The sequence below is a fragment of the Trachemys scripta genome, chromosome 8 (genome assembly GCF_013100865.1).
Source record: "Trachemys scripta elegans isolate TJP31775 chromosome 8, CAS_Tse_1.0, whole genome shotgun sequence".
NCBI lineage: Eukaryota > Metazoa > Chordata > Testudines > Emydidae > Trachemys > Trachemys scripta.
Genome location: NC_048305.1, coordinates 52,121,483 through 52,147,028, shown reverse-complemented (window position 1 = coordinate 52,147,028; position 25,546 = coordinate 52,121,483). Strand labels below are relative to the sequence as shown.

The following is a 25,546-nucleotide window of genomic DNA, read 5'->3' as shown; positions in this document are numbered from 1 at the left end:
TTCCCTGGCTACAGACCCACAAGCTTGCCTGCAGTTGGGAGAGGAGGGTACAGACAGGGCAGCAGCTGGCTTCCACAGTTGCCATTTATCTGACGGTTGCTAGTAAGCACAAGGAAGGCTTGTGGGGCTGCAGCCAGGGAAGGATGCACTGGGACATGCTAAGCCTGGTCCCCCAGTGCCAGGCCAGGGTGCTCAGCATGTCCCAGTGCATCCGTCCCTGGTTGCAGCCCCTCAAGCCTTCCCTCCTCCCTAGCAACCTTCAGATAAATGACAACTTTTTATTGGGAACCGAGTGGTTGCTAACAAATGGAATCTACTGTACTTTAAAAATGGACAGAAAAGTAATTGCATGTCTAAGTCTGGAAGATTTTAATACAGCACACACTAGCAGCATTGCCGCAACACCATTCTTTGTCCTAAGATATGGAGTTCCAGCATTTTGCTCCTTTCTGTGGATGAACAGAATACTCTGACATATAGAATCTGGTTTCTTGGGAGGTTCAATTCCACTGTTTTCTTTTGCTTGCATTTAAACAAAATGTATGCTAGTAAGTTAACACTTATTTGCTTAAGAGCATTCTTCTCCACTAACACTAGTTCATATTGTCATCCACAAGTCTGCAAAATTTCATTGCCAAAAACTGTTCCTATCCTAATACCTCACCACCACCTATAAGTATAAAGATTAACAACCTTTGCAAACATCTCTTGAACAATATTTAAAGTTTGCAGTTTTATTACAGCAGTTTTAAGTTGTCACCAACACTTGATTCCTCTGGGGAGCTCCTTTCTAGGTCTTATTCTTCCTTACCCTTCACTGCAGGTAAACACGTTTGCAAAATGCTTTTTGGAATTTCCCTAATCTTACTGTCAGCTGCAAGCTGATTAAGGGACAGTCTCAGCTCAACCTCAATTAAGTTATTCAGTATTGGGAAAAACAAACAAACAAACAAACAACCTCACCTGCATTCCCAGTTTTGGATTTCTGGGCTCTCCATTTGGACTTTCCTGGGAATTTTTGTAGTTTTTGCCTTGTGAGTCCCATGAAGGGAGAGAAGAATTCACAGAGCAGGCATGTTCTTGTACCCTTTCTTCAGGTTCTAAGCACACTGCATCCTTCTGGTCAACCTGAGATCTCTAGAAAGAGAACAGCAACTTTATTTCAGCTTGACTGTACATGCTGCCTTTTTTTTTTTTAAATTCTGATTTTAAAAGATTTATTGTATACGACACAAATTACTATACAAAAATATGTAGAGCCATCCACCCAGTGAACCAAGAACTCACCCATAACATCTATTATTTCAAAAGAGCATAAGCAAAAGTAGGTAAGGTACAATTCTGTACAGTACATATACAATATTTATATTGTGCGAGATAATTAGCTATAAGATTCCAAATGCAGACACACAGCTCTCATTCTGCTTGAGAACAGAGCATGATCATTTGTTATTTGTATTATGGTAACACCTATAGGCCCCAATAAAGATGGGGGTCATTGTGCTAGGCACTGTGCACAGTGTTTAAAACAGGATGCTTAGATTTGTTACACTAGTTTTAAATTAGTTATATTATGAGAGATATTAAAAATGGTTCCAATAATACTCAGGTCAAGGAACAATGCAACATCTGGGCACCACATTTTAGGAAAGATGTGGACAAATTAGAGAAAGTCCAGAGAAGAGCAACAAAAATGATTAAAAGTCTAGAAAACATGACCTATGAGGGAAGATTGAAAAAAAAATTGGGTTTGTTTAGTCTGGAGAAGAGAAGACAGAGGGGACATGATAACAGTTTTTAAGTACATAAAAGATTGTTACAAGGAAGAAGGAGAAAAATTGTTCTCCTTAACCTCCGAGGATAGGACAAGAAGCAATGGGCTTAAATTGCAGCAAGGGCAGTTTAGGTTGGATATTAGGAAAAACTTCCTAACTGTCAGGGCAGTTAAGCACTGAAATAAATTGCCTTGGGAGGTTATGGAATATCCTTCACTGGGGATTTTTAAGAGCAGGTTAGACAATTACCTGTCAGGTATGGTCTAGATCAGTATTTCTCAAACTAGGGTCCACAAAATGGGGTCCCCAGGCCCTGCTGATCAACTCCTCCTCCACCTCCCAGGAGGGGGGACAGGATGCACTCGGCGGAGGGGACGGAATCATGTCCAGGGCCATCACCCCACTGATCAACTCCTCCCCCGCCCTCCCAATACAACTGTTCCCTGGTGTGCAGGAGGCACTGGGAGGGCAGAGGAGGAGCAGAGACGGGGCGCGTTCGGGGAAGGGGGTGGAAAGAGGTGTAGGGTTGGGGTGGAGCCTTGGGGGAAGGGGTGAAGTGGGGGCAGGGCCTGGGGCTGACCAGGGAGTTTGGGGGTCCACAAAAATTTTTAAATCAAAATGGGAGTCCTTGGGTTGCTAAAGTTCCCATGCTCAAAAACTGCTTTTCATTTTTTTTTTAAACAAACTAAATTTAGGATGAACAAGCCAAATTTTAATAGCAATAAGCCATGCCAGGGTGTTTATTAGGTGGATTATGGCGTGCTTCTCTGACGGCTGAATCCTACACACCCAAAAATGCAATTAATGCTGCTCCACTGCAACTGCACATGAACAGATAAGAGGAAAGCAAGTGAAGACACAGGAGATGAGAAAGGGAAAAGTCTGAAGTCAAGGCTGATTCCAAGATACAATATCTTAACTCAAGAGCCAAGTAAAGGTCTAAGTAGAACAGGCATCTCAGAGCAAAGAGGACTCTATACCTAGAAGTTTATGGAGTACCCAAGAGCTGTCAAAAGACCAGACAAGCAGGAAGGAAAATAAAAGATGAGGGCAAGCATGAGATGAGATATTTGTGTCCCATCTGAAACATTTTTATTCTTATGGCACCTGTTTGCTTTTTTATGCCACAGGGTTAAAACACAGTGTACCAACCCACCAGAGTCTCCCAACACAACAGCTGTTTTTCATCTGGTCTTAGACACAGAAGAGCTAAAAACCTCGCACCTGGGCATATGGTTCACTCTCATTCAGCTCTGGATTCACTGCCCTGCTGACTTCACAGAAAGATTCCTGTTCCGGTAAGGGAAGGTCTGACCCTGATGATCCATCATTTGGATTGGGCTGCAGAAACAATTCTGAGGGGTTCAGTTCTATGAACCCCTATTAAAAATAAAATACAGTACAGTCAATAAAGCGTGTTGTAATTAACAGAAAATGAAGAAAAAAAACTAGAGCAAGATTTTGAAATGGTTTTCAAACTGCAGCAACCTGCTACCCAACTGAGTGGGAGCTAGCTTGAGAGCCATCTGGACGCTGGCAGAGTCTGCCTTGTTGCAAAAGTTAAAATGCTTTTCCACAGTGACAAAACTACTCATCAAATGATATCTAGACACAGCACATGCCAAAATGGCAAGACTTCTTGCCACAAGATTTACTGTGCAGCGTACTGATTAAAGCAAAGGACACAAGGCCCCTGGGTTTTGCCTGTTACGGATATTTGAAATGGTGGGATTTTGTTTATAGTTCTTGGTAAAACAGTGCTGACTCACTTTCAAATCATGGTGTTGGCTGTTCTTACTTATATTATAATTATACATTTTTACCGCACTGTTTAACAGCCTAGGCCCCTTTCTAAACTATAATGTGGTGCTGGAGCATAATCCATTTAGTGTGGAACTGTAGCATAGGCCACTGTACACTTACCAGGAAAGAAAAAAAAAAAAAACACACTAGTATCTTTATATCTAGATCTGTGTATAAACTCAGTATGCTGTAACTGGGTTTCAGTGGTCAGTGCAGACAAGGTTGGAGATTTACCTCTTGTAATTCACCATATGCTTCAAACAAATCAGCTAATTACAGCTAAATCACCCGAGATTGAGATTTCCAGAGCAAAAGTACCAAAACCACATAACAGTTTGAGTTCTTTCATTAACAAAAATAAACAAACACAAAGCAGAAGACTTCCAAGCAGACTTCAAACTAGACAGTAAAACATCATCAATTTCAAAGATATAGAACTAAATGTTCTGAGCTAATCTTGTGCTGTTAAAAATGATAGACTGACAGAACTGGTGAGAGCCAGGCATAGAAAAGGCAAGTATCTTATAGGCAGTTGCACCTGTGTACCTTAATCCTGCTCTGTAACACAGGCTCTTCACTACTATCCCAGTTCTGGGCTGCTGTTGAGAATGTCTACAGTTCTCAATCTGTTTTTTCCATATTTATATAAGGTCCCTATCCACACTACATGAATATACAATAAATGATAATAAAATATCCACATTAAGAATCTCCTAAACCTGTGTTAGCAAATGTAACCAAAAGAATCCTCTCTGTAACATCAATGGAGCCATGGCAGCTTTTAGAACAACTGCGCAGCAGAGATGAAAGTGCACATGAACCTTGAAGCATTACACAGTGGTGGTTTGGTGATGAAGTTCAAATCCCTGCTGGGGATTGGTCCTGCTTTGAGCAGGGGGTTGGACTAGATGACCTCCTGAGGTCCCTTCCAACCCTGATATTCTATGATTCTATGTCTAATTGTGCTTAGGCTGTGAAAACCCCGTTTCTTAAGATAAATGTGAACTTAAGCTTTATGAGATAAAGGACTATTGTATTAATATACTGCACCAATGGACTCTTCTCTTTGGGAGGAGTGAAATTTTAAGGTGCACTGGAAATTCCTGTTGCGTTTCCTTTTTGTTAAGAGTAAAATTTCCATGTTACATAATCCACATTCCACTATATTACAGCCCCTTCCTTGAACAGTCTTCCTCAAACTCGCCACCTCTGCCCTTCTTCACCTTGGAGGGAATATTTTCTGTGCAAATGACAGCATGGCCCTCTGCTCTCAAGATCTGATGGATGTAGATATCTTCATCAGACATAGTGTCACACAGGAAGAGGTGAAGAATACCGTTCACATATTCATCCACCACTCCCACCAGTGGCTTCAGGTTACATAGCTTCCAGAACTGGAGAATGGCATTGGTGGTCCAATGCCCCTTGAAGAAAGAGAGATAAACAGGTTACTACAAAATAGCCCATCGGCAGCCATATGATGCTTATTCTCATTCCTAGAAAGTTTGGTGTGGATGCAAAGGGAGAAGGCAAGCTAGATTCAGGGGCAAAACCGGGCAAGGCTTAGCTGAAGTAAGTGTAATAAGGATGCACCAGACACGCAAAATGCACCAAACTGAACCTGACAAGGTTACCAACACTCAATTAAGTTAAACTACTCAAAATGTACAAAGGCTGCAAAGCTGGAGTTACCACTGGGAAGCCATTTGCACTTTAAGCTCTTATTTTTCAATGACTGAAACTGTGTGGCCAGCTCCTGAAGTTTTATCAGGAGTCTTCCAATACATGGTGCTTTGCTGCACCCCTCGGCTCCTGGAGTCACGTGATTAAAGGAGAATTTCAGCTTTCATTTATTTAAAAAAAAAAAAGTTTCTAGCCCTTATGGTTCTGAAGAAAAGCTTGAAAATGTGAACCTAAATGCTTAGAATGTGAAGAAAATAAAAGGAACCCAAAATGTATTATTGTTAGAAAGCCTTTCCTCCCTTTGGAGTTGTTTCACATACTTCTCACCCCAGACAGATTTTTTTGTTCTGAGAAAGTCTGATGGAAATTTATTCATCTATTTTGAAGTTAGAGTGGAAAGGAAGTCCGGGATCCTGCTGTAACGGGTGATGGGCTGACTCTAAAGAGGGTCCTGGCCAGTGCCCACTTGTGAAGGAAGTTTTGAGTAACGTGGGTCACTCAAGTAAAGCAAATATTTAAAGCAGAGAAAGATAGGCTGGATTTCCCAAGGCTCCAGAAGGGTCACAGAGGACTCAGGGCAGAGAAAACTTATTCAATGGCATAATGAATACCTCTACAGGTGCTGTCCATTTGTAGACAGAATGCAAACAAGCATGTTATGAATATTCAGAAAGGGAGCAATGATAGGTTGACAGACAACAGCAAAACTCCCATGAACTTTGGTGGGAATCGGATCAGGTCCAGAGATTGTCAGCATCAATATTACTCAGTTTATTTCAAGTAGGCAAGAGGCCAATGTCTACCACAAAGTCCCATTATATATATATATATACACACACACAAGTGAAAAACTGTATGTGGATACATACCTCTATGGGTTTCACCCATGCCAAGGAACAAGGGATAGCTTGGGCAGGAAGTTTCGAATAGCAGCACCTGCAACAGGAATCAAATCCATCATTTCATCATACACCAAGAGTTAAAAATATGGATGGTACAAGATTCCGTGAGCCATTTAGCCTCTTGACCTTCAACTCCAACAGCCACCTCGTAGTTTTATTTTTTTTAAATTAATGTTATATGCTTGTGAAAGATGCCAGATGAACAGCCCTGGCAACCAACATCCTGCATCCAAAGAATGGGTACAGCACAGACAACAGAAGTGCCAGTTCCCGCACACTGCCCCATGCCAAATATATCTCACCCCTGCAACTCATTAAACAAAAGAACGATAGTTATGACTTTTGGTCCAATCAGTGCTAAAGCCCCCATGTAGAGCGGCAGATGAGACAGGAGAACAGACTAAACAGTGCAGAGGCTGGGAAAGGAGGAAGATGAAAAAAAAGCTCTCTTCCCTCCACTCCAACCAACGCAAGATAAGGACAACGGATGCTTTATGTTCACCCCAGAATAAATGACAACTCCAAATATGTCTAGAAAACACTGAATTCTACTGACAGTGTTTATGCAGCTTTACCCAAAGGGAGTGAAGGTAGGGCAAGTTCCAGGAGAGAAGTTAAGATTTGGCAGCACTTCACCAGAATACCGCAATTAACTTACTTGAGGAATCTCAGGCAAGACTTCTGGACAGTCCTCAGATTTCCAAAGTCTGGGAAGAAAACCTCCACCTCCTGTTCGCTGAGCACCCGGTGGATGATGACTCGGTACCACCATTTATCCTCCGAAATCCTAACACAGCAAAGATGACCAGGCTGGACAAAGGCCTCCGGCATGACATAACGGTCAGAAACGTTTTTATTTGAATAGCATCGTCTGCAAGAAACCACAGAAAAAGGTAGTGCCCAGCAGGAAGCAGTATAGAGAGAACTCCATAGGTACTTCAGTACAGCGTTGCTTCCTTGTTTTCCTTTAAACCTCTCTTTGATATGAGCTTTCAAGGAGCCTTATGGTAAAACATCAACTCTGAAAACTGTTCTCAGCTCTAACTTAAGATCTAGGAACAGCAATGCAGAGGAAGATCTTCCTTAACAGTGAAGGTGGCCCTTCCATATCATGTTCTTATACCACATGGGTAGAGTACACATGTACTTTAAACATTTACGATGAACACAGCCAATTCAAAGGCTTAGAGTATAAAGCACATACAGGGATTTTACTAGCCTTCCAGAAAATACAGTAGGTGCAGTTGTGACACACTGTACTTCAAAGTAGCACCCTGCAATCCCCATATTCATCGATAGTATATGGTTGTGGTATTTCATATAAAGCGTGTCTTGCAAGGTATATGAAAGGTCATGATCTGCTGAAACTCATTGTTTTGTCAAAATATGTATATCATTATGTATGATGTTATAAGATTTTTGCTATATTGTTGTTATTGAAACGTATTATGAGTTTGGGATATGCCCACTCTAGCTTTCCAGCGACAACAGGGGTGGTGACTCACACCCAAATAGGCATTAAATGACCACTGATCAGCAGGGGAATCGTAAACAAGAGATTTACAGTTCTGTAAGAGACAGATGCGCAAGCACCACACAATCGGGATTGCTCTACTCTGACTCAGCAAGGCCCACCAGGACATGCCTGGACCGATATCTTTCCAGGGACATAGATTGAGAGTATAAAATAAGGGACAATGGCATCATCACACTATCTCTTGTCCCTCACCTACGCCGAAAATAACAAGAACAACGGGAAGACAAAGACTTGGAACTGAGGAGCTTGGTCTCATGCTGGGAGGGAAATTCAGCCTGAGAATTAAGAACCGTAGCCTGCCTACAACATCCAGTAAGATGAGAAAAACTGTTTGATTCAATTCTTGCTTAGTCTAAAAGTTTAGGATTTAGAATGTGTGTGTTTACTTTTTGTTTTCTTAAGGTAACTATCTCTGATCTTTATGCCTACCACTTATAATTAGGGCTACGATTATATCACGGAATCCAAGACTTCCAGAGACCTCTGACATTTTCTGCCCCAGGGCTGTACTACTGTCAGCAGGAAGCCCCACAGCTCTCACTGCCTGCTGGTGGAGGCCCACAGCAGCTCTGCAGCAGGGGGACCCCAGAGCTCCCTAGGGGTCCCTCAGAGCCCCAACTCCCTGTGGGCAGCTGGGCTCCCCACAGCTGCCCAGCCACCAGGGCAGGGATTGGACCCCACAGCAGCCCAGCCAGTGGTATCTGCACAGCTGTGGGCGCTGGACCCTTCTCCCTCCCCATTTTGTCCGTGATTTTTACTAAAAATATCCCTGACAGGTCATGGGCTTCCGTGAATTTTTGTTTATTGCCTGTTACCTATCTGTAATTTTTACTAAATATCTCTGACAAAATCTGAGCCCTATTTATAATCACTTAAAATCTATCTTTCTGTAGTTAATAAACTTATTTGAATGTTTTATCCTTACTAGTGAATCTGTCCAAAGTGCTTGGGGAATCTGCTCAGATTACAAAGGCTGGTGCATATCTACTTTCCTTTGATGAAGTGGCGAACTAATTACTGAGCTTCCACTGTTCAAGAGAAGGTCTTGAGCAGTGGAAGACAGTATATTTCTGGGGTGCAAGCTGAGGACTTGGGAGATTTATTGGGGTTTCCCTGTATATAGTTCATGAGTTGCATGAATGCTCTCCACGCCACATAGCTGGGTGTGCCTCTGCATGCTGATGGCTGAGTGATTACAGTGCCTGGAGGGGTTTGCTGCTTGTCACTGGCAAAGTATTGAGAGACAGAGCCCAGGCTGGAGAGTTAAGGGGGCCAGTGATCCCACAGTTCCAGGTTGCTCGCACAGCTGAATGTAAAAAAAGTATATGTAAAAAGTATAGTTAGAGCTGTGTTACAGAGTTCAGTTTTAACAGAAGCTGTCAACCTTTATTTTGTCGAAATCTCATTGAAATGGCAAAAAATATCAGAATCCAAACTGAGCACTATTTGAATTTTTCATAGCGGTTCAATGAAAAATGAAGAGAGAGAGAATTATAAGCATTTAAAAGTCACCCTATTTGGCAATTTTTCATTAAGATTATCTCACTTTTTTGGTACCCCTTCTGCAAGAAATCTAACACATTCTGGGAGCTGTCCTTGGGTCACTTTGCTGTTCCTCATGCATGAATTCCTAGAATATGAGTTATGAATCAGTAGTGATGCTAGAGAGCATTTCATAACTATCTCTAAAAGCAATATTTATCCCAGTCATAACAAGCTTTTACTTTAATACAAAACCTTGAGATAATGACCTTCCCAAATGCATGGAAAGCAGGACAGTCAGATGTGCTGATTTCCTATGCTTTTGTATCAGCAGGTCACTGTCAAGGTGTTGCCTTAGAGTGCAAGTTTGATGAAGCTGGGGTAAGTAGTGCTTTTTGGTATCTGTTGGAGATGGACGTGAAAGCCTTAAGGGGTCCTATATCAACAGCAGGTGCGAAGGAATGCATAAGTCCTTTGCCATAACTATTTATTTCCATGCTTTTAAAGGTTGGATGGATGAAGTGTGTCCTGCTGCAGCCTTAACTGCCACCAAACATAGTTCTTGTTTGCCAGTTATAGAGGGATGAGTAAGCACAATGCATACATGAATGAGTAGAGTGCATGCACATCTGCACCAACATACCCAAGCCAATACCAACCACAACAACAAGCTGGGTGCCCTGCTCTCTCAGCAGCATAGCACATGCATACACATACTCATGGAGAATCTGCACAGCAGGCCACAGCACAAAGCTGATGCAACGCTTTCTCACCTCATCTCAATCATCATGTCCTCCAGCATCTCAGATGTTTCCCTGCTACATATCCGGATGTAGAACTGGTTAGGCGAGATGACGTACTCCACAAAGACACCCACTAGGGTGCTACTGTCCAGTGCAGGGAGACAATAAAGGGTTCTGTCCTGAACAGCATCAGGGGGGATCTCTGGTTCTGCTATCTCCCTGGCTAGCTGTAGCTCCTCCACATCCAGATACTGCAGAGCCAAAAAAGGAGTAAAAGGATCTGGTGCTCAGACAGATGGTTAAATGCTGGTGCTGCGGGTTCACTGAACCAGGACAAGCAACCGCCCCATTAAGATAAAACCCAGTGCTGGTGGGGCTTGCCAGAATCCTTTCCATTAGGTATTAGAAGTGTCACTGTATAGCTTAAGTCCAGTGCTTAATTTGTAACGAAAGAGGTGCTAGTGCTTGTGCTCAAGCAATATTTTTACTCTCATAACTGATGTGACGAGCCCAGAGATGCCTTGGGCTTTGAACTGCCAAGCCTAGAGTGCGAGGACTCAGCCCTGGCACAAATTAAGCACTGCTTAAGACCTATTGCAATGCCCTGCCTCTTAAGGTCTTCAAACGTCGAGGGCTGGCAGATTTAATTGGGGTGGCTCAGACCCACAGTGAAGGGGAAGGAGTGCCTGACTTAACCATTGCAAATATTCCAATTAAACATTGGGTCTGACTGGCTCAGCAGAAGAGATCTGCCAGCAGAAAGAATTTCTCTGTTCCCAGAGAACCTAAGAACTCTCTCTGGTATGTGTTACACCCATCAAGGAAGCAAACGGGGAAGAAACAGAAACAGATACTTCACACCAGATTTGAGAGTGACCTCTGAACAGCTCCCATCTGGGAGCCTAGAAAATAGGCTATTAAATGCAAAAAGCTATTTCATCATGAAAACTTAGAGGCAACCCCAGAGGGGAGAAAGCCAGTCCCTTCCATGAGAAGACTTGACTGAAAAGGTGAACTAAATCTTTTTTGGTTTCATTTAGTTATCTGGGTACATGCAGTGCTTTCTGCTGCCCTACAGAGATTCAGACTCCATCTGTGTACACTGCTTCTTCTGCCAGCAAGGAGAGTGTGCGCCACAGAAGTAACTTCAGGACATGGAGGGTTGAGGCAAGGGAGAAAGAAAGAGAAAGGCACCTCACTTCACCTGGTAGCCATCCTACTGGAAGAAGCAATGTAGATGAGCTCAAAAGATTGCCTGATCAACTACCACAGGTGGAAACTGCATTGTGGGAGTAAGGTACTTAACAGAATGAACAAATTCATAAATATTAAGGCTAGAAGGGCCCATTATGATAATCTAAGCTGACCTCCTGCATAACTAGGGCCTTACCAAATTCACAGTCCATTTTGGTCAATTTCATGATCATAGGATTTTAAAATTTGTAAATTTCATTATTTCAGCTATTTAAATCTGAAATTTCAGTGTGTTATAACTGTAGGAGTCCTGACCCCCCCAAAAAGGGGGGGGGGGGTTGCAAGTTTATTGTAGGGGAGGTTGCAGTACTGCTAACCTTACTTCTGTACTGCTGCTGGCAGTGGCCCCACCTTCAGTGCTGGGCAGCTGGAGAGTGGTAGCTGCTGGCTGGGAGCCCAGCTCCGAAGGCAAAGCCGCCGGCAGCAGCAGCAGCAGTACAGAAGTAAGAATGGCATGATATGGTACTGCCATCATTACTTCTGTGCTACTGCTGGCTGAGAGCTGCCTTCAGAGCTGGGCACCTGGCCAACAGCCACCCCTCACCTGCCGCCCAGCTCTGAAGGCATCACAGAAGTAAGGGTGGCAATACTGTGACCCCCCTAAAATAACCTTGCGACCTCCCCCTGCAAGTCCCTTTTGGGTCAGGACCCCCAATTTGAAAAATGCTGGTCTACCCCATGAAAGCTGTGTAGTATAGGGTAAAAGCACACAAAAGACCAGATTTCATGGGGGAGACCAGATTTCATGGTCCGTGATGCGTTTTTCATGGCTGTGAATTTGGTAAGGCCCTATGCATAACAGGCCAGAGATCCTCACCCAGTATTCTCAGCATCGAGCCCATAGCTTCTTATTTGAGTTATAGCATATCTTTTAGGAAAATAGCCCATCTCAATTTGAAAACTTCAAGTGATGGAGAATCCACAATGTCCATGGGTAAGATGGCTTTGGACAGGCTGGATACAGATGCAGAAAGATTCCAGTGGCTCTGCAAGGCTGAGTCTGGCTACAGTACACTCTTGAAGGGATATTTAAACTCCCAGCAGCCAGCCACACTAATCACAGCTTTCAAACCTGAAAAGCACCCCGGTCATTATATTATTGAAGGCCACTCACTGGTTTCACCCTCTTTTTTACCACATTGAATACTTGGCTTTTTTTCAGGTCCAGAGCCTCCGAGCTCTCAGAATGGAAATCCCAGCTGGAGACCTTGAGCTCAGCAGCACCTAGTGAAGATGTCAAAGAATCAGACTGACAGAGCTCATCATTTGATTGCTCATCTAATGGAACCAAATGTGCTCTGTTAGAGGATGAAACTAACACTTAAAAGCTAGAGCTGTTACTTTCCAAGGCTCTATCTACATTCAGGAAATTTACCTTTGCTCTTACTCTAGTGCAAATATGTTGCACTGATGTAATGCAGGGCTTACACAAGTGTGACTTAACCCAATAAAGAAATTGCCCCTGGTGTAACTACATCAAGATAATTACACTTGCACAAATTCCCAGTGTAGACACACCACACTGCTGTAAAATGGGGCTTACAATGCCACAGTTTATACTGCTAAGTCACACTACACTGATGTACATTTCTTTAGTGTACAGACTCTCCCCCAGGTTACGCAAACCCGACTTATGGAAATCCGCACTTAAGGAAAAAGTTCCGTAAGCTTTTTTTTTTTGGATGCGTGTAAACGTTGGGTATATGTTCCCGACTTATGCAAGGCGTTCTGGAATGGAACTCTTGCGTAAATTGGGGAGTGTCTGTAGATAAGGCCCTAAGAAAGGAAGGAGAATACATCCATTTGGGCTTCAGAAAGCAATGAGAAAAAGAACTGATGTACATCAAAATACAAAAGCAGAAACACTAATACATTCATTCCTTGCCCAGTGGTACATGCTACAAAACTCATTGATAAAAACTTCCCTGCTCAACCCACAACAAAAAGGTTTCAAAAATATCTGCATTAAAGTATAATCTGCAAGATACCAACAAAGCAAGCTTCCCTTGATAGAGAAGGGAAGGAGAAGCAGATAATTTGCTTTCACAATTCAAATGGACAGCACTTTTACCACACACTTTCCACTGCTGTGATACTGGTCACAGATTCCAATGCTTGCAGCAGAATCTAATCTTTCATTAAAAAAAAAAAAAAAGAAAAAGAGCTAGCCTTTATTGTGAAAATACTCTTTGGCAAGGAATCTAAGCTATTCTGTCTTCCTGACAGCCTCAGACAGTAATTCTAAGACAGATGTGAAGTCCCCCCATTCATCTCAATAGGTTTTTTACTTTGAATATAAATGTCAAATCTAAGGCTAGGTCTACACTACGGGGGGGGGGGGGGGGGGGGGGGGGAGGGGGGGGTGTCGACCTAAGATACGCAACTTCAGCTACGTGAATAGCGCAGCTGAAGTTGCGTATTTTAGGTCGACTTACCTGGCTGGGAGGACGGTGGCGAGTCGACCGCTGCCGCTCCGCCTTTGACTCTGCTTCTGCCTCTTGCCATGGTGGATTTCCGGAGTCGACAGCAGAGCGATCAGGGATCGATTTTATCGCGTCTTCACTAGACGCGATAAGTTGATCCCTAATAGATCGATTGCTACCCGCCAATCCGGCGGGTAGTGAAGACATGCCCTAAGAGTTTCACTCAGGCTTGACAAATCCACTCACCAGTGGTAAGAAGTGAGCAAAGTTCCTAGCGTGTAATGCTGCATCGTGCTCTGAACGCTACTCTGTTTAGAACAAGGTGATGAATTGCATGATGAGACTTGTAGACTTTGCTTCTCTTTTACAGATCCCAGTTTTAAGGGACCCTGCTGTAGGTCTTCGTGGGTAACATCTGTCCCAGCAGCAGTATTTTGGTGACTCCTGCCCTACAGTGAAACAAGGACATACAAACCTCACTTACCATCTGCTAAGCATTTGGATTCAAGATCAAAGACCAGCCAGTCTTGTTCGCCTTCCTTGCACTCAACATGAAGAATATCATTAAGGGCCCCAACAAACTCCATCACATTTAAGAACCCCAGCTCCTTCACGCATAGCTTCTCTTTAAAATGTGCCTGTTACCAGAAAAGAAGAGAGTTTTACAAGGCATATTCAACTGCCCTTTTTAAAAAAAAAAAAAAAAACCTGCGACCACACCATTCTAAAGGGAGTTAAAAGCATGGGGAGGAAAAAAATTCCAAAGCTATAAAGACAGTTCAGTGGTATCTTTTAAACAAAATTGTTTCACAGTTGGGACTATAAGCTGGTACAAATCATATCTAGATGACTTGCAACCTTCTCATTCTTGGTGCTGGACATGGAATGCAGCACTCCACAGTGCATCAATTACAAGGTTCATCGCTGTGTAACAGACACATACCTGATCCCTAAAGCCGGACATAGGATGTAGATTTATATTTTGCACATCTAATAATTTTGTTAAATGACCAAAACATGTGTTTAGCTGGAACACATGATTCTAGATAGAAGCCTGCACCCAGACAGAACTAACTTGAACACTAGTTCCCTAATATTAGTGGAGCTGCTCCTCAACAGCAAAGAAAATTAGACTTTGTACAAAATACATTTATTCAGTTCTCTTAAGCGTCTTAAGAAGGGGATTGCATTTACTTCTAGGATTCCACAAGGATTCGAAAAATCAATATTTCAGCCCCTCTGGCCTGCCTCAAGATTAGTTAAATAAAATACCCTTTTAAAACTGTTTAAAAGAATTATTGGAGTAATTAAGTTTTGGGGGAATATTCCTATTTCCTCATTGTCAGCATGTGAATGGACATGAGTTAGGCGACATCATCTTAGCTCCTACTGGGTATTTATCTTCACCATAAAGCCAACACAGAGTTGGCAGACTCTTCTGGAGGGCACCTGCACTGAAAAGAGAAAACTGCTCTACCAGAGCTGAGAGAGAAGCTTCCAGAGATCTACATGTAGCATGCCCAGCTTTAACCAAACTGAATAAAGAGTCCCTACCTGCTAGAGGCAAAACTTACCTCAAACTCACCAGGTAGCTTAGAAGCAAGCAAACCCTCAGGATACTGGGCTGCAACCTACATGATAGGAAAAGACACATCATAACCAGACAGTTGTGTACCTGGACCTTAGGTGAAAGGGGGAGTAAGAATAGGCTTCATATTGCAACACAGACAACTAAACAGCATGTTATGCGTGCAAAACAAGTACTTATAGAAAGTTAGGGGCCCTAGCTTTTTAATGACATGCACTTTATTACTAGCCCCTGTAGCTAGACATGTTGGACCTTCTATCTGTCGCTGCCCCCAATTAGCAGCGCTTTGCCATTCATCCAGAACCTCAGACTTGCATAACTTAATTTCTGAGGGTACACAAACTGGAAAATGAGGAAAGGACTACAGATAGCATGTGTATGTTTGGAATTCATGGCCCCACACAGTGAAACAAGCAGGAGGAGCAAATGGAAGAGCCCTTTAAATGATCTGCATTTTGCATTTGACCCATTGGCCTCAGCTGTGGCCACAGGCCCTGCTAGAAGATACAGAAAGTGCACCCAGAGCCTGGCTCAGTTACAAGAGAGAATTTCAATGGAAAGTATCTATCCAGAAGAGTAATTTACTTGGCATGGGTTCATCTGTCCCAATCAGCATATCCACACATCTCTGAACTAGGGTGACCAGACGTCCCAATTTTATCAGGACTGTCCCGATATTTCCTTGTTTGTCCCGCGTCCCGACCAACGTTAGGTCGGGACATTGGACAAACAAGCAAATACTCCAGAGCCCAGAAGTGCTCGCGCGCCCCCCCCCCCGACTCCGCACCCTCATTCCCCCATTGGCTCCCTCCCCGAATCCCCACTTCTTCCCCAGGCTCGCCATTCCTCCTCCCTCTGGCGCTTGTGGAGGGAGGCCCGGGAGACGCAGGGGAGCGCGTGGCCAGGGTGAGAGAGAGTCCGGCCTGGCCCCGAGCGCAGGCAGGACTCAGTCGGGCGGTAGGGAGAGTAGGGGGGCGGCCCGCAGGGCCAGGCGGCAGCTGTTTCCCCCCCCCTCCCCCGGGCAGCGGGACTCGGGAGCAGCCACTGCTGTAGCTCCCACTGCCCCGGAGGGAGGAAGCAGCCAATGGCCAAGCTCGACGGCTGTGCCTCTGGCGCCCGGGCCCGAACCCGGGCCTGTTGCGGGTACCCAGCAGCGGGCAAGCTGCGCCCAACCCCTGGCCAGTCGCGTCTGGGCTGGCTGCCCAGCTGGTGCAATCCCGCGGTGGCCCCAGGGTGGAGGCATCGGCAGCCCAGGCCCGTTCGTTCCTCTGCAGGACCCGAGTGGGATGGAGGGGCTGGGGCCTGCTGCCCCCACGGGATTGCACCAGCTGGTCAGCCAGCCCAGATATGACTGGCCAGGGGCTGGGCGCAGCGTGCATGCTGCTGGGTCCCCGCAGCAGGCCCGGGGGGTTTGGGCCTGGGCGCCAGAGCCACAGCCGCCGAGCTTGGCCATCGGCCGCTTCCTCCCCCCGTGGCAGTGGGAGCTGCAGCAGCGGCTGCTCCCGAGTCCCGCTGCCCGGGGGGGGAGAACAGCCACCGCCTGGCCCCGCGGGCCGCCCCCTACTCTCCCTACCGCCCGACTAAGTCCTGCCTGCACTGGGGCCAGACCGGACTCTCACTAACCCCAGCCCCGCACTTCCCCTACGTCACCTGGGCCTCCCTCCAGTGCTTGTGGTGGAAGGGGGGTGGTGGGTTTTTTTGCCTTCCCCCCTCCCGCCACGCCTGCCCCGTGTCCTGATATTTGACTTGGGTGATCTGGTCACCCTACTCTGAACTCAGTGCAGAGAGAATCTCTATTGTATACAAGGTTTATGAAAATTCCACATTGTAGAATAGCTGCAAGGACCAAAAGTCTAATTTCCCAGCTAAATAATCTAGGCCAGTGGTTTTGAAGACCTTTTCCATACCTTTACCTTCTTTTCTAAAAAGGCACCATCCTAACACCCCTAGCCAAATCTAGCCAAAAACCCCTCTCCCACTTAGCAATATGGGAAGGACAAAGTAGTCATGCCTCCTACATCTATCTGCTCACGACCTCCAGGTTCAGAACCCCTGACCCAGACAGCTATGCTGAGAAGCCCCAACTAGCAGTCCACCATTGTATTTCAGTATGGTTGCTTAAGTGCACCCATAACATGCAAGGTACTGTCCAAACTTATAGGAAGATGGTGAGCTCTTTAGCGCATGAACTATCTGTAAAATTTCAGTTGCTGTGAAGGGGAACAGTTCAAGACACAAGCAGTAAAAAAGATGATAGTAGATTGTTGTCCAGTGTGATCTCACTCCCCCTAAATACACACATTTAAATAATCTATAGGGTGTTACCACCTTTCACAGGTTCTGGTTCTGCACAAGCATCAGGATAGCCTGGAAAAACCCAGCAGAGAATACAGATTATCTGATGCCAAAGACAGAGGAAACAATGTATTTCAATCTTGCGTGAAGAGAGGCAGACCACAGGCAAGCTGACCCCACACCATCTTCCCTAATTTATCTGTAACCACCAAGTCTACTGAGAAGCAATGGTGGTGTTCCTTGATCATCAGGCTTTAGACATGCTAATGTCTAAATGCTTATTCCTGTCCAAAGCTTAGAGACATTTCCAGATATGAACAACACTTACAACTCGGATCTTTTCTTTGAGTTCTGAGCCAACGGTCCCTCCGGCTCCCTTCTGTGCAAGCATCATCTTAATATCCTTCTCCAACTTCAAGGAAAAAGCCAAAAATCATACCAAGAACAAAAAGGTGAATTCCAAGGCTCAAGAAAACTCATATCAATTGTGCAATCAAGGGGGCAAATAATTCCAGTAAAAGATTTGTTTATTAGTGGAAATTACATAAAAAGATTAGGATTGCAGTGAAACAGGGTTGAATGTCAGCATCTAGCAAAGGATTTTTAAAACACACTGCATGCACAAGATGCACAACCATTAACTCTAAAACTGCTCAGATACAGGCACTTGGAATGTCTAGGTCCCCAACCTTTTCAGCGGGGCGGGCGCCTGACTACTAGCCACCAAAGAGTGCGGCCGCCGGACAAGCAGCCGCCGAGAAGCAACGCGAAGAAGCATAGCCGCCGAAATGCCTCCAAGAAGCAGCGTCATCAAGAGGCGTCGCTGCCGAAATACCACCGAAAAGAGCGGCATTTCGGCAGTGACGCTTCTTCACGTTGCTACTTCTCGGCGGTATTTTGGCAGCTGCTTGTTCGGCAGCCGCACTGCTCGGTGGCGGGGCACTCCCTTGTCAGTAGGCGGGCACACATAGATGCCCCGGCGGGCACCATGGCGCCCGCGGGCACCGCTTTGGGGACCACTGGTCTAGTAGTTCTTGCCCTCCATAATCTCTGGTGACTATTCTGTAGATCACCATTACTGATGATGGGTCTTGCTGTGATGCAGGGGTCTCCAATTAATTATTGCTTACATTTGCCATTATACCACTGGTGTTGCATCACCTCATCATAAAGCAGACTTTGTGCTAGCCATAAGCAGGGCCGTCCCTAGCCATTTTGGTGCCCTATGCAGCCCCCCCGTGGTGGTGGGTGGCTGGCCCCAGGCCTCCGAGGGCACGGGGGGGACGGTTTGGGAAGCAGGGGGGGAAACCGCCCCCCAGCACTAGCCAGCAGAGTGGTGTGGGTCGGGCCCGGCCCAGGTCATGCCACTTCCGGCTGCCCAGTGAGTGCAGGGCAAGCCCAACCCCACACTCACGGGGCAGTGGGAAGTGGAGTGACCCAGACACAGCCTGCTCCGCTCTGCTCCCCTGGCTCCCAGCCTTGGGGCTTAGGAGGCAGGGGGTACCGCCCCCCAGCACTCACCAGCCGTGCAGCTGGGGGCCAGGGGAGCAGAGCAGGCTGGGGCCAGGTCACTCCACTTACCGCCACCGGTGAGTGCAGACCCGACCCCTGCTGCAGTCCTCAGGGGAGTGGGGGCGGGGCTGGGGCAGAGCAGGGGCAGGAAGAGGTGGGGCAGGGGCGGAACAGGGGTAGGGGCTTTGGGGAAGGGTTGGAGTGGGGGCAGGGCTTCTGCAGAGCAGGGGCTGGGCAGGGGCCATAGGGAAGAGGCAGAGCAGGGGCTGGAGCAGCATGCATCTGCGAAAGGCACCAGGAAATTTGGTGCCGCAAATTTCCTGGTGCCCTACACAGCTGTGTACTTGGATATTGGTAGGTACGACCCTGACCATAAGCAAGGTTTCTGGAGCTCTCGGAACACCTCACACTTTCTTTCATTCTTCCTTTGTCCCTTAGGCTCTTGCCATGGCATTCTCCCACCTACCATCCCAGGGCATATGGGCGTTTTAGCAGGAACTAACTACACTGCAGCCTATTACAATTCTGGATCAGTTCCCGCTCACAGCCTACACTTCATCTAAACCTCCCTGATAAACCTATCCGTTGTATTTTTTCCCCCCCACTCATGTCTATGCACCTACCCCCATGCTGTCCCCTATACACAGAACTCACTCTCTCTCATTTGCTAAATGACCCTCTTAGGTGTGAAGTATTATTCATTTCAAATCCCTCCTTAACACATGCTGCTCCATTAGTACTTCAACCATGATCTAAAATAATCCACACCACCTCCCATTTGTACCATTAATCACTGTATTCATCGTGGGTCAGTATTGGATTGTCTGTGCCTGATCACCTAGGTAAGCGCACTGGGGTGAGGAGAGCGAGTGTCTTCCTTTGTCTGAATATTGCCTAGCACAGAGACCTCAATAACAATGGCTGGCCTTTGGACCAAACTCTTCCCTGGTGCTAATAAACGGTCCAGTTATATTCTACCTCAGCATAGGGCCCATCAGGACCAGAAAAGACAAAGGAAATAGTATTTTTCAGTTATGGCATTACCTGGAAAAGCCTCCATTCTTTTTTGTCCTTGGGAGGAAGTATATCTAGTAGTCTGAGCAAAGTACAGGGACTCAAGGCTCCTGGTTTCTATTCCTTTCTCTATGAGATTCTGTGTGATCTAGGACAAGTGTGTTAACCACAGTGTACCTCAGTTTCCATATGTGTAAAGTGAGAATAGTTACCATGGCTTATCTACCCTCACAGGAGGGTTATGAGGCTTAATGTTAAGTGCTCTGAGATCTTTGAGTGGAAGGCACTATCATTAAGTAACAAGTTGATAGTCATTACAGGAATTGGCCAATGGGTGATCTGTAATATGAGTACAGAGATTTTGCCACCAGAAATAGGATTTCGATAGCCCATGCTAATATCAATTTGTTTCTTGTTGAACTAATCTGAAAACAATTTAGAAAACCTTGTTTTGCCTTGTACTGATGATACACTATAGCCCAGAGACAATTACATTATTAAATGACTCTGCTTAACGATAAGAGACCCCACAGCTCACTTCTTCAGTTACTCACTTGTTTCAGTCTCTCACCACAGTTCCCTACTTCTGCTTCCACTGGCTCTGATCCCCGTTTTGGTGTTTCGAGGCTCTCTGTACAGAAGACAGATCCTGGAGGGGGTGTCCCAACTGCAGGTGGTGGCAGAGAAGCAGACTTAGGCTGCTCTGCTTTCATTGGCTGAATCACCATCTCACCTTAAGCAGAGAAGAGATTTATACATGGCATTAATCAAACTATGTGAACATGCAGATCACAGTTTTCCATTTCCCCTGGCAGGCAGGCAATGTTAGGCTCACACCAATGTTTATCCAGCTCCACAACAAAGAGGCAACCTTTGTCATATTAATAAAAGCTATCTATAGAGTATACACTTCAGATTAGCTAAACTCACCCCTCTCCATCCACCTACCCCGGAGAACACAGAGGAGGAATCATGTAATAAAGCCCCAAGTCATACAGAGCCAGAACCCTTTGGCACTGAGCTGGGCACACAGCTGCGGCAGCAGCAACCGCGGCAGCAGCACCACTACAGCCCTCCTGTGCTGAATCCTAAAGGATGGGTGCTATTGCAGCCAGTGGAGACCTAGCCCCTTTCACCTGAAACACGGTCTGGTTGAAGAAAAAGTGACAATATGTGCTAATCAGAACTACCTGCCCCAAGTTAAATACAAATACAGCCTCACCCTGTGACAGCTTTTCCTGCTGTTGCTTAACTGAGGGGCTTTCCTTCAGGGTCAGCAGAGAGCCCGCCCTGGTCTGCTCAATGGCAATGATATCAGAGGCTGCGCTCAGCACTTCCATCATGGAGAAGAATCCATAGCGCATATACTGGAATGTCCGTCCAAAACGCCTGGCAAAGGCCTTATCAAAATCTGAAAGCAAGACTGGGGACAGACTCAGCAGGTCCTTCAGCTCACTCTTCACCATAGCTGGCAGGATAGGAGGGGTCCGGCCCCTCCGGGGCAGGCTGGGGCGAGAGAAGGCATTTGTTCTTCGCATGACATTTCGCACCTTAGAACTGGTCCTCTGTTTGGCAACCAAACTTGCCATTCCCCTGGTGGTCTCATCTGCAATGACTAAAGCAGCAGAAATAAATAGTTAAAGCTGTGTTGGGTAATGCTCTTCCTCTCTCCCCCTTCCCTTTTACTAGCCCCTTTCTTAGGATATTGCAACAAAACCCTACTGGACCTTTTGATAGTGCTACAGCACAATATGCTTTGCTGGAGCTACAGCCTTTTGAACAAGATGTAAAACCAAGGCCCTAACCACCAGTCATCATGTCCTTTTTCACAATGTTAGAAGTGTTAGCAACAGTGTCTTGGACCAATTCCAATTTATGCAGTTACATTCTACCTAAATTCACCTTGCAATTTCAATCAGATACAGCATTCTTTTTTCACTGCCCTACACTGATGTGCAGTTTAGCTTCAGTATCTACAACTATTTGATAAAGTGATCCCTGTATATACATAGCTGGTGTCAGTTCATGGCAACTGCATGTGTATTTCCCCCTTGTGCTCCAGCAAGGGCACCCACTCTAGACTCCCAGCTCCTCACCTCTCTTGGGCAGAGACCCATATCTCTTTCCCTCCTGACAGGGGTTTTTCCAGGCTGCAGTTCCCTAGTAAGTCAGAATGCCTAAGCAGGTCTCCATCTGTGCTTTGCCTTCTCATCAGCGGCTATAAACAGTGTAATTGCCCACAGTTATAAGTTACCACACAGCCCTTTCTAAGCATGCACATTCATTCTTAACGTGAAAAACTATTAAAAACAATAAAAACCTACCCACCATGCTAATAAGCTCATTAGAGATCAACCTGAACTTGAGCAAGAGTTCTAGTAGGTGATAGCTCCTTCGAACCCCACTATGGGGCTTTTCCATGGTTACAACAGCTGTTTGCTCAAAACACACATATTCATAGATTAGCCTTTCCTTTATACAGCTTGTGTCTTTGTGTTTGAGAGGCCATGCTTATATCATCAGTCTGACAATGGCACTCTCCTCTGGGCATAGCATTGAAAGGTTGGGTCCAGGTATTTCCTAGAAAACCCACTTAACTTTGTCCCAAAATTTCCTTCTTGTCTGGCCCATTGCGCAAGAGTCCTTTGAAACTCAACACTTCTCAGGGTATACATTGGCCAAGTCTTTCCTTCCTAGAGAAGTTGCATACAATCCCATAATAATGCAATACAATAATACAAACTTTGCATTTATAATACAGTGGACTCCGAAGCTATTTAACCTTAATTCAATATCATCTCCAAAAGACATTGCAGGAAATTGCCATATCTGTCACAGCTTGCATGGTGCTTTGGGAGGCCTCAAATTAAAAAGACTATCTACATGCCTTTAAAACAAGCCAGCACCACCAGTGAGAGAGGCTGTTATTGATACCAAACCCTGAATACCTTCAGTTATAGGGGGCACATAGCTAGCCTTGCAAGATCTCTCTGGACTGATGGAGTGGTATTATGGAGCTTATCAAAGAATGCTATGAACATTTTTGGAGACTGAACTACGCTCTCCCAGCACTTCCACATCACCCCTCTTATTTCTTAAAAAAAAAAAAGATTTTAAAATGTCAATTCATCCTCCCCCCTGGAGCTGCTTGCCTCTTCAATTTTGCAAAACTTACTCCTCCCAAAACAGAGCTGCTGTTGCTGATCATTCCAAAGACTCTGCTCCCAAAGGTGAGGAAACAAGAAAGAAGTAGGATCTGGGTACCTTCCCCCCACGTCCAAATGCTCCACGTCCAGGGTCCACACGCTATACCAGCCTTGTATCATTCACATACAGACTACAAGTACAGCATGAGACTGTTCTACTGAATGCCTTTCCATGCTTGGGTGAGGGTCCCAAGTCATTTGCTCCTATTGCCAGGGGAGTCGCGCACCCACCTTTCAGTACAACAGAGCCATCTCTACGGGAGCAGATGCTGACGACATCGGGCATGTCCTTCACCAGCTCCAGGGTGGATCGGTAGCCCAGGGCGTGCAACGGGAGAGGTTTGCCGATCATAGTCCGGTACTCCCCCTCCAGCTGTACTGGGGTGAGGCCCTCTTTGACAGCCATCAGCAGTGACCTCACCTCTTTCCTCAGCGAGTCCATGAGGCGCTCTTGGTCCGACATGTTTGCGCTAGGGAAGAGACAGAGTGGGCAGAGAGCGCAGCTTCCAGCAGGGAGGAGAGGCACTGAACCACGTCCGTGATGGACTTTTACACAAGCCCTAGAGACAGGCAAGCAAGGGCACCAGGGAGGGGGCGGGGAGGAGAGCGGGGGGGACTCTGAGCCAGCACCAAGAGTGCAGCACAACAGCCCTTGCCCCACAGTTACTGCCCTCAGCCCCTGCATCAGCCTGTCCCCTTCTCCCCAGAATCACTCTGCAGTTATTGCCCCCTCACAATTACTGCTCCTCCCCCCACGAATTTACTGTCCCTCGTGCAGTTACTGCCTCTCCCTCACCCCCGGGGTTATTGCCACTGCGTCTCCCCGTCCCTTCCCCCCACAACTAGCCCCCCCTCTGCTGTTACCGCCCCATGGCGATTCCTGCCCCAAGCCCTCCTCCCTCCACCCCGCCCCCACCTTCCCGCGGGCTCGGGCTGGGTCCTCGCGTCGCGTCCCCTCGCCGGGTCGCTCCCTCACGTGGTGCCCACGCTGTGCGCCTGCGCACAAACACCCCGCCCCTGTGTCCACCAACCCCACCAGACCATACAGCGGCGCCTGAGGAGGGGCGTTCTACCAGGGAGACCATAGAGAGCCGCGGAGGGGCGCTAGAGCCTCACCAGCGGCACAGAGCGCCACCCAGTGGTGCGAGCGAGGTACTGCGCTCAGGCAGCCCGCCCCCTGCTGGGGCTGATGCTGGGCCAGCCTTCCATAGGTCGGGAGCTGCCCATGGGGCGGGGTCCCCAGGGTCCCCACCCAAAACAGTGAGGTGCCTGTGGGGGAATAGCCAGGACTGAGTTCTATCCCAAGTGACAGGCATCAACAGTACAGCTGCACCCCAAAGTTGTACTGAGTGGCCCCTTTGCTGAGCTCCCGTCTGACACTTCGGGCCACCCCCTGCGTGTCCCACGGAGCCATGTCCTACTGCGCCATGCTAGCGATGCCCATCCTGGTAACCCATAACCATGTGAGGCACAAAGCAAAACATGAGATCTCTACATGGGCTTCAGACAGACCTGACAGCACAGCTAGCTAAATCCATTCAGGGCTAGCCTTGGTACAATGAGAGCAATGGGGCCTTGAAAGCAGGCCCAGGACCTTGCCACAGAATCATGATTGAGCCCTGCCCCTTCAGGCTCAAAGAAAGCAAAGGGATGGGGGGAAGGTCAACCACACCCCAACATAAACCTCCAGCCCAGCTCCACATCATGAACACACAATCTCCAATTAGCATCAACTTTAAGCCCTTACACCAGGGGTGGGCAAACTTTTTGGCCCGAGGGCCACATCGGGGTTGCAAAACTATATGGAGGGCCGGGTAAGGAAGGCTGTGCCTCCCCAAACAGCCAGGCCCCTGCCCCCTATTTGCCCCCTCCCACTTCCTGCCCCCTGACTGCCCCCCTCAAAATCCCCAACCCATCCAACGCCCCCTGCTCCTCGTCCCCTGACTGCCCCCTCCCAGAATCCCCTGCCCTTAACCGCCCCCCCCAGGACCCCACCCCCTATCCAAACCCCCCTTATCCCTGTCCCCTGACTACCCCGACCCCTATCTACACACCCGCTGCCTGACAGGTTCCCTGGGACTCCCACACCTATCCAACCCCCCGTTCCCCATTCCCTGACCACTCCCCCAGAACCTCCACCCCATCCAACCACCCCCTATCCCCTGACTGCCCCCTGGTACTCCCCTTACCATGCCAGAGCCAGCCACACCACTGCGCTGCCCTGCAGGAGCAGCGGCCCAGAGCACTGGCAGCGCAGCAAGCTGAGGCTGCAGGGGAGGGGGAACAGCAGAGGAGGGGCTGGGGGCTAGCCTCCCCGGCCGGGACCTCA

The 25,546-nt window shown here is 46.9% G+C and overlaps 1 protein-coding gene across 3 annotated transcripts in view; it reads right to left on the bottom strand.

Moving 5' to 3' along the window:
• Positions 1–24,199, bottom strand: part of TDRD5 (tudor domain containing 5) — a 29,576-nt gene extending 5,377 nt beyond the window's left edge. Inside the window, exons 1-14 of one of the 3 annotated variants that reach the window (XM_034779188.1) lie at positions 24,134–24,199; positions 23,449–23,687; positions 21,234–21,626; positions 20,566–20,744; positions 17,814–17,897; positions 15,177–15,233; positions 14,087–14,240; positions 12,294–12,403; positions 9,956–10,176; positions 6,822–7,034; positions 6,131–6,197; positions 4,802–5,002; positions 3,000–3,155; positions 964–1,137 (exon numbers count right to left, since the gene is read on the bottom strand). In XM_034779188.1, coding sequence (XP_034635079.1) covers positions 964–1,137; positions 3,000–3,155; positions 4,802–5,002; positions 6,131–6,197; positions 6,822–7,034; positions 9,956–10,176; positions 12,294–12,403; positions 14,087–14,240; positions 15,177–15,233; positions 17,814–17,897; positions 20,566–20,744; positions 21,234–21,626; positions 23,449–23,680 — 2,241 coding nt within the window. In that variant the 5' untranslated portion in view covers positions 23,681–23,687; positions 24,134–24,199. Of the gene's footprint in view, positions 1–963; positions 1,138–2,999; positions 3,156–4,801; positions 5,003–6,130; positions 6,198–6,821; positions 7,035–9,955; positions 10,177–12,293; positions 12,404–14,086; positions 14,241–15,176; positions 15,234–17,813; positions 17,898–20,565; positions 20,745–21,233; positions 21,627–23,448; positions 23,910–24,133 lie in introns of those variants that run through there. The other 2 variants (XM_034779187.1, XM_034779185.1) reach the window with 2 other exon arrangements.
• Positions 24,200–25,546: the final 1,347 nt, after the last annotated feature.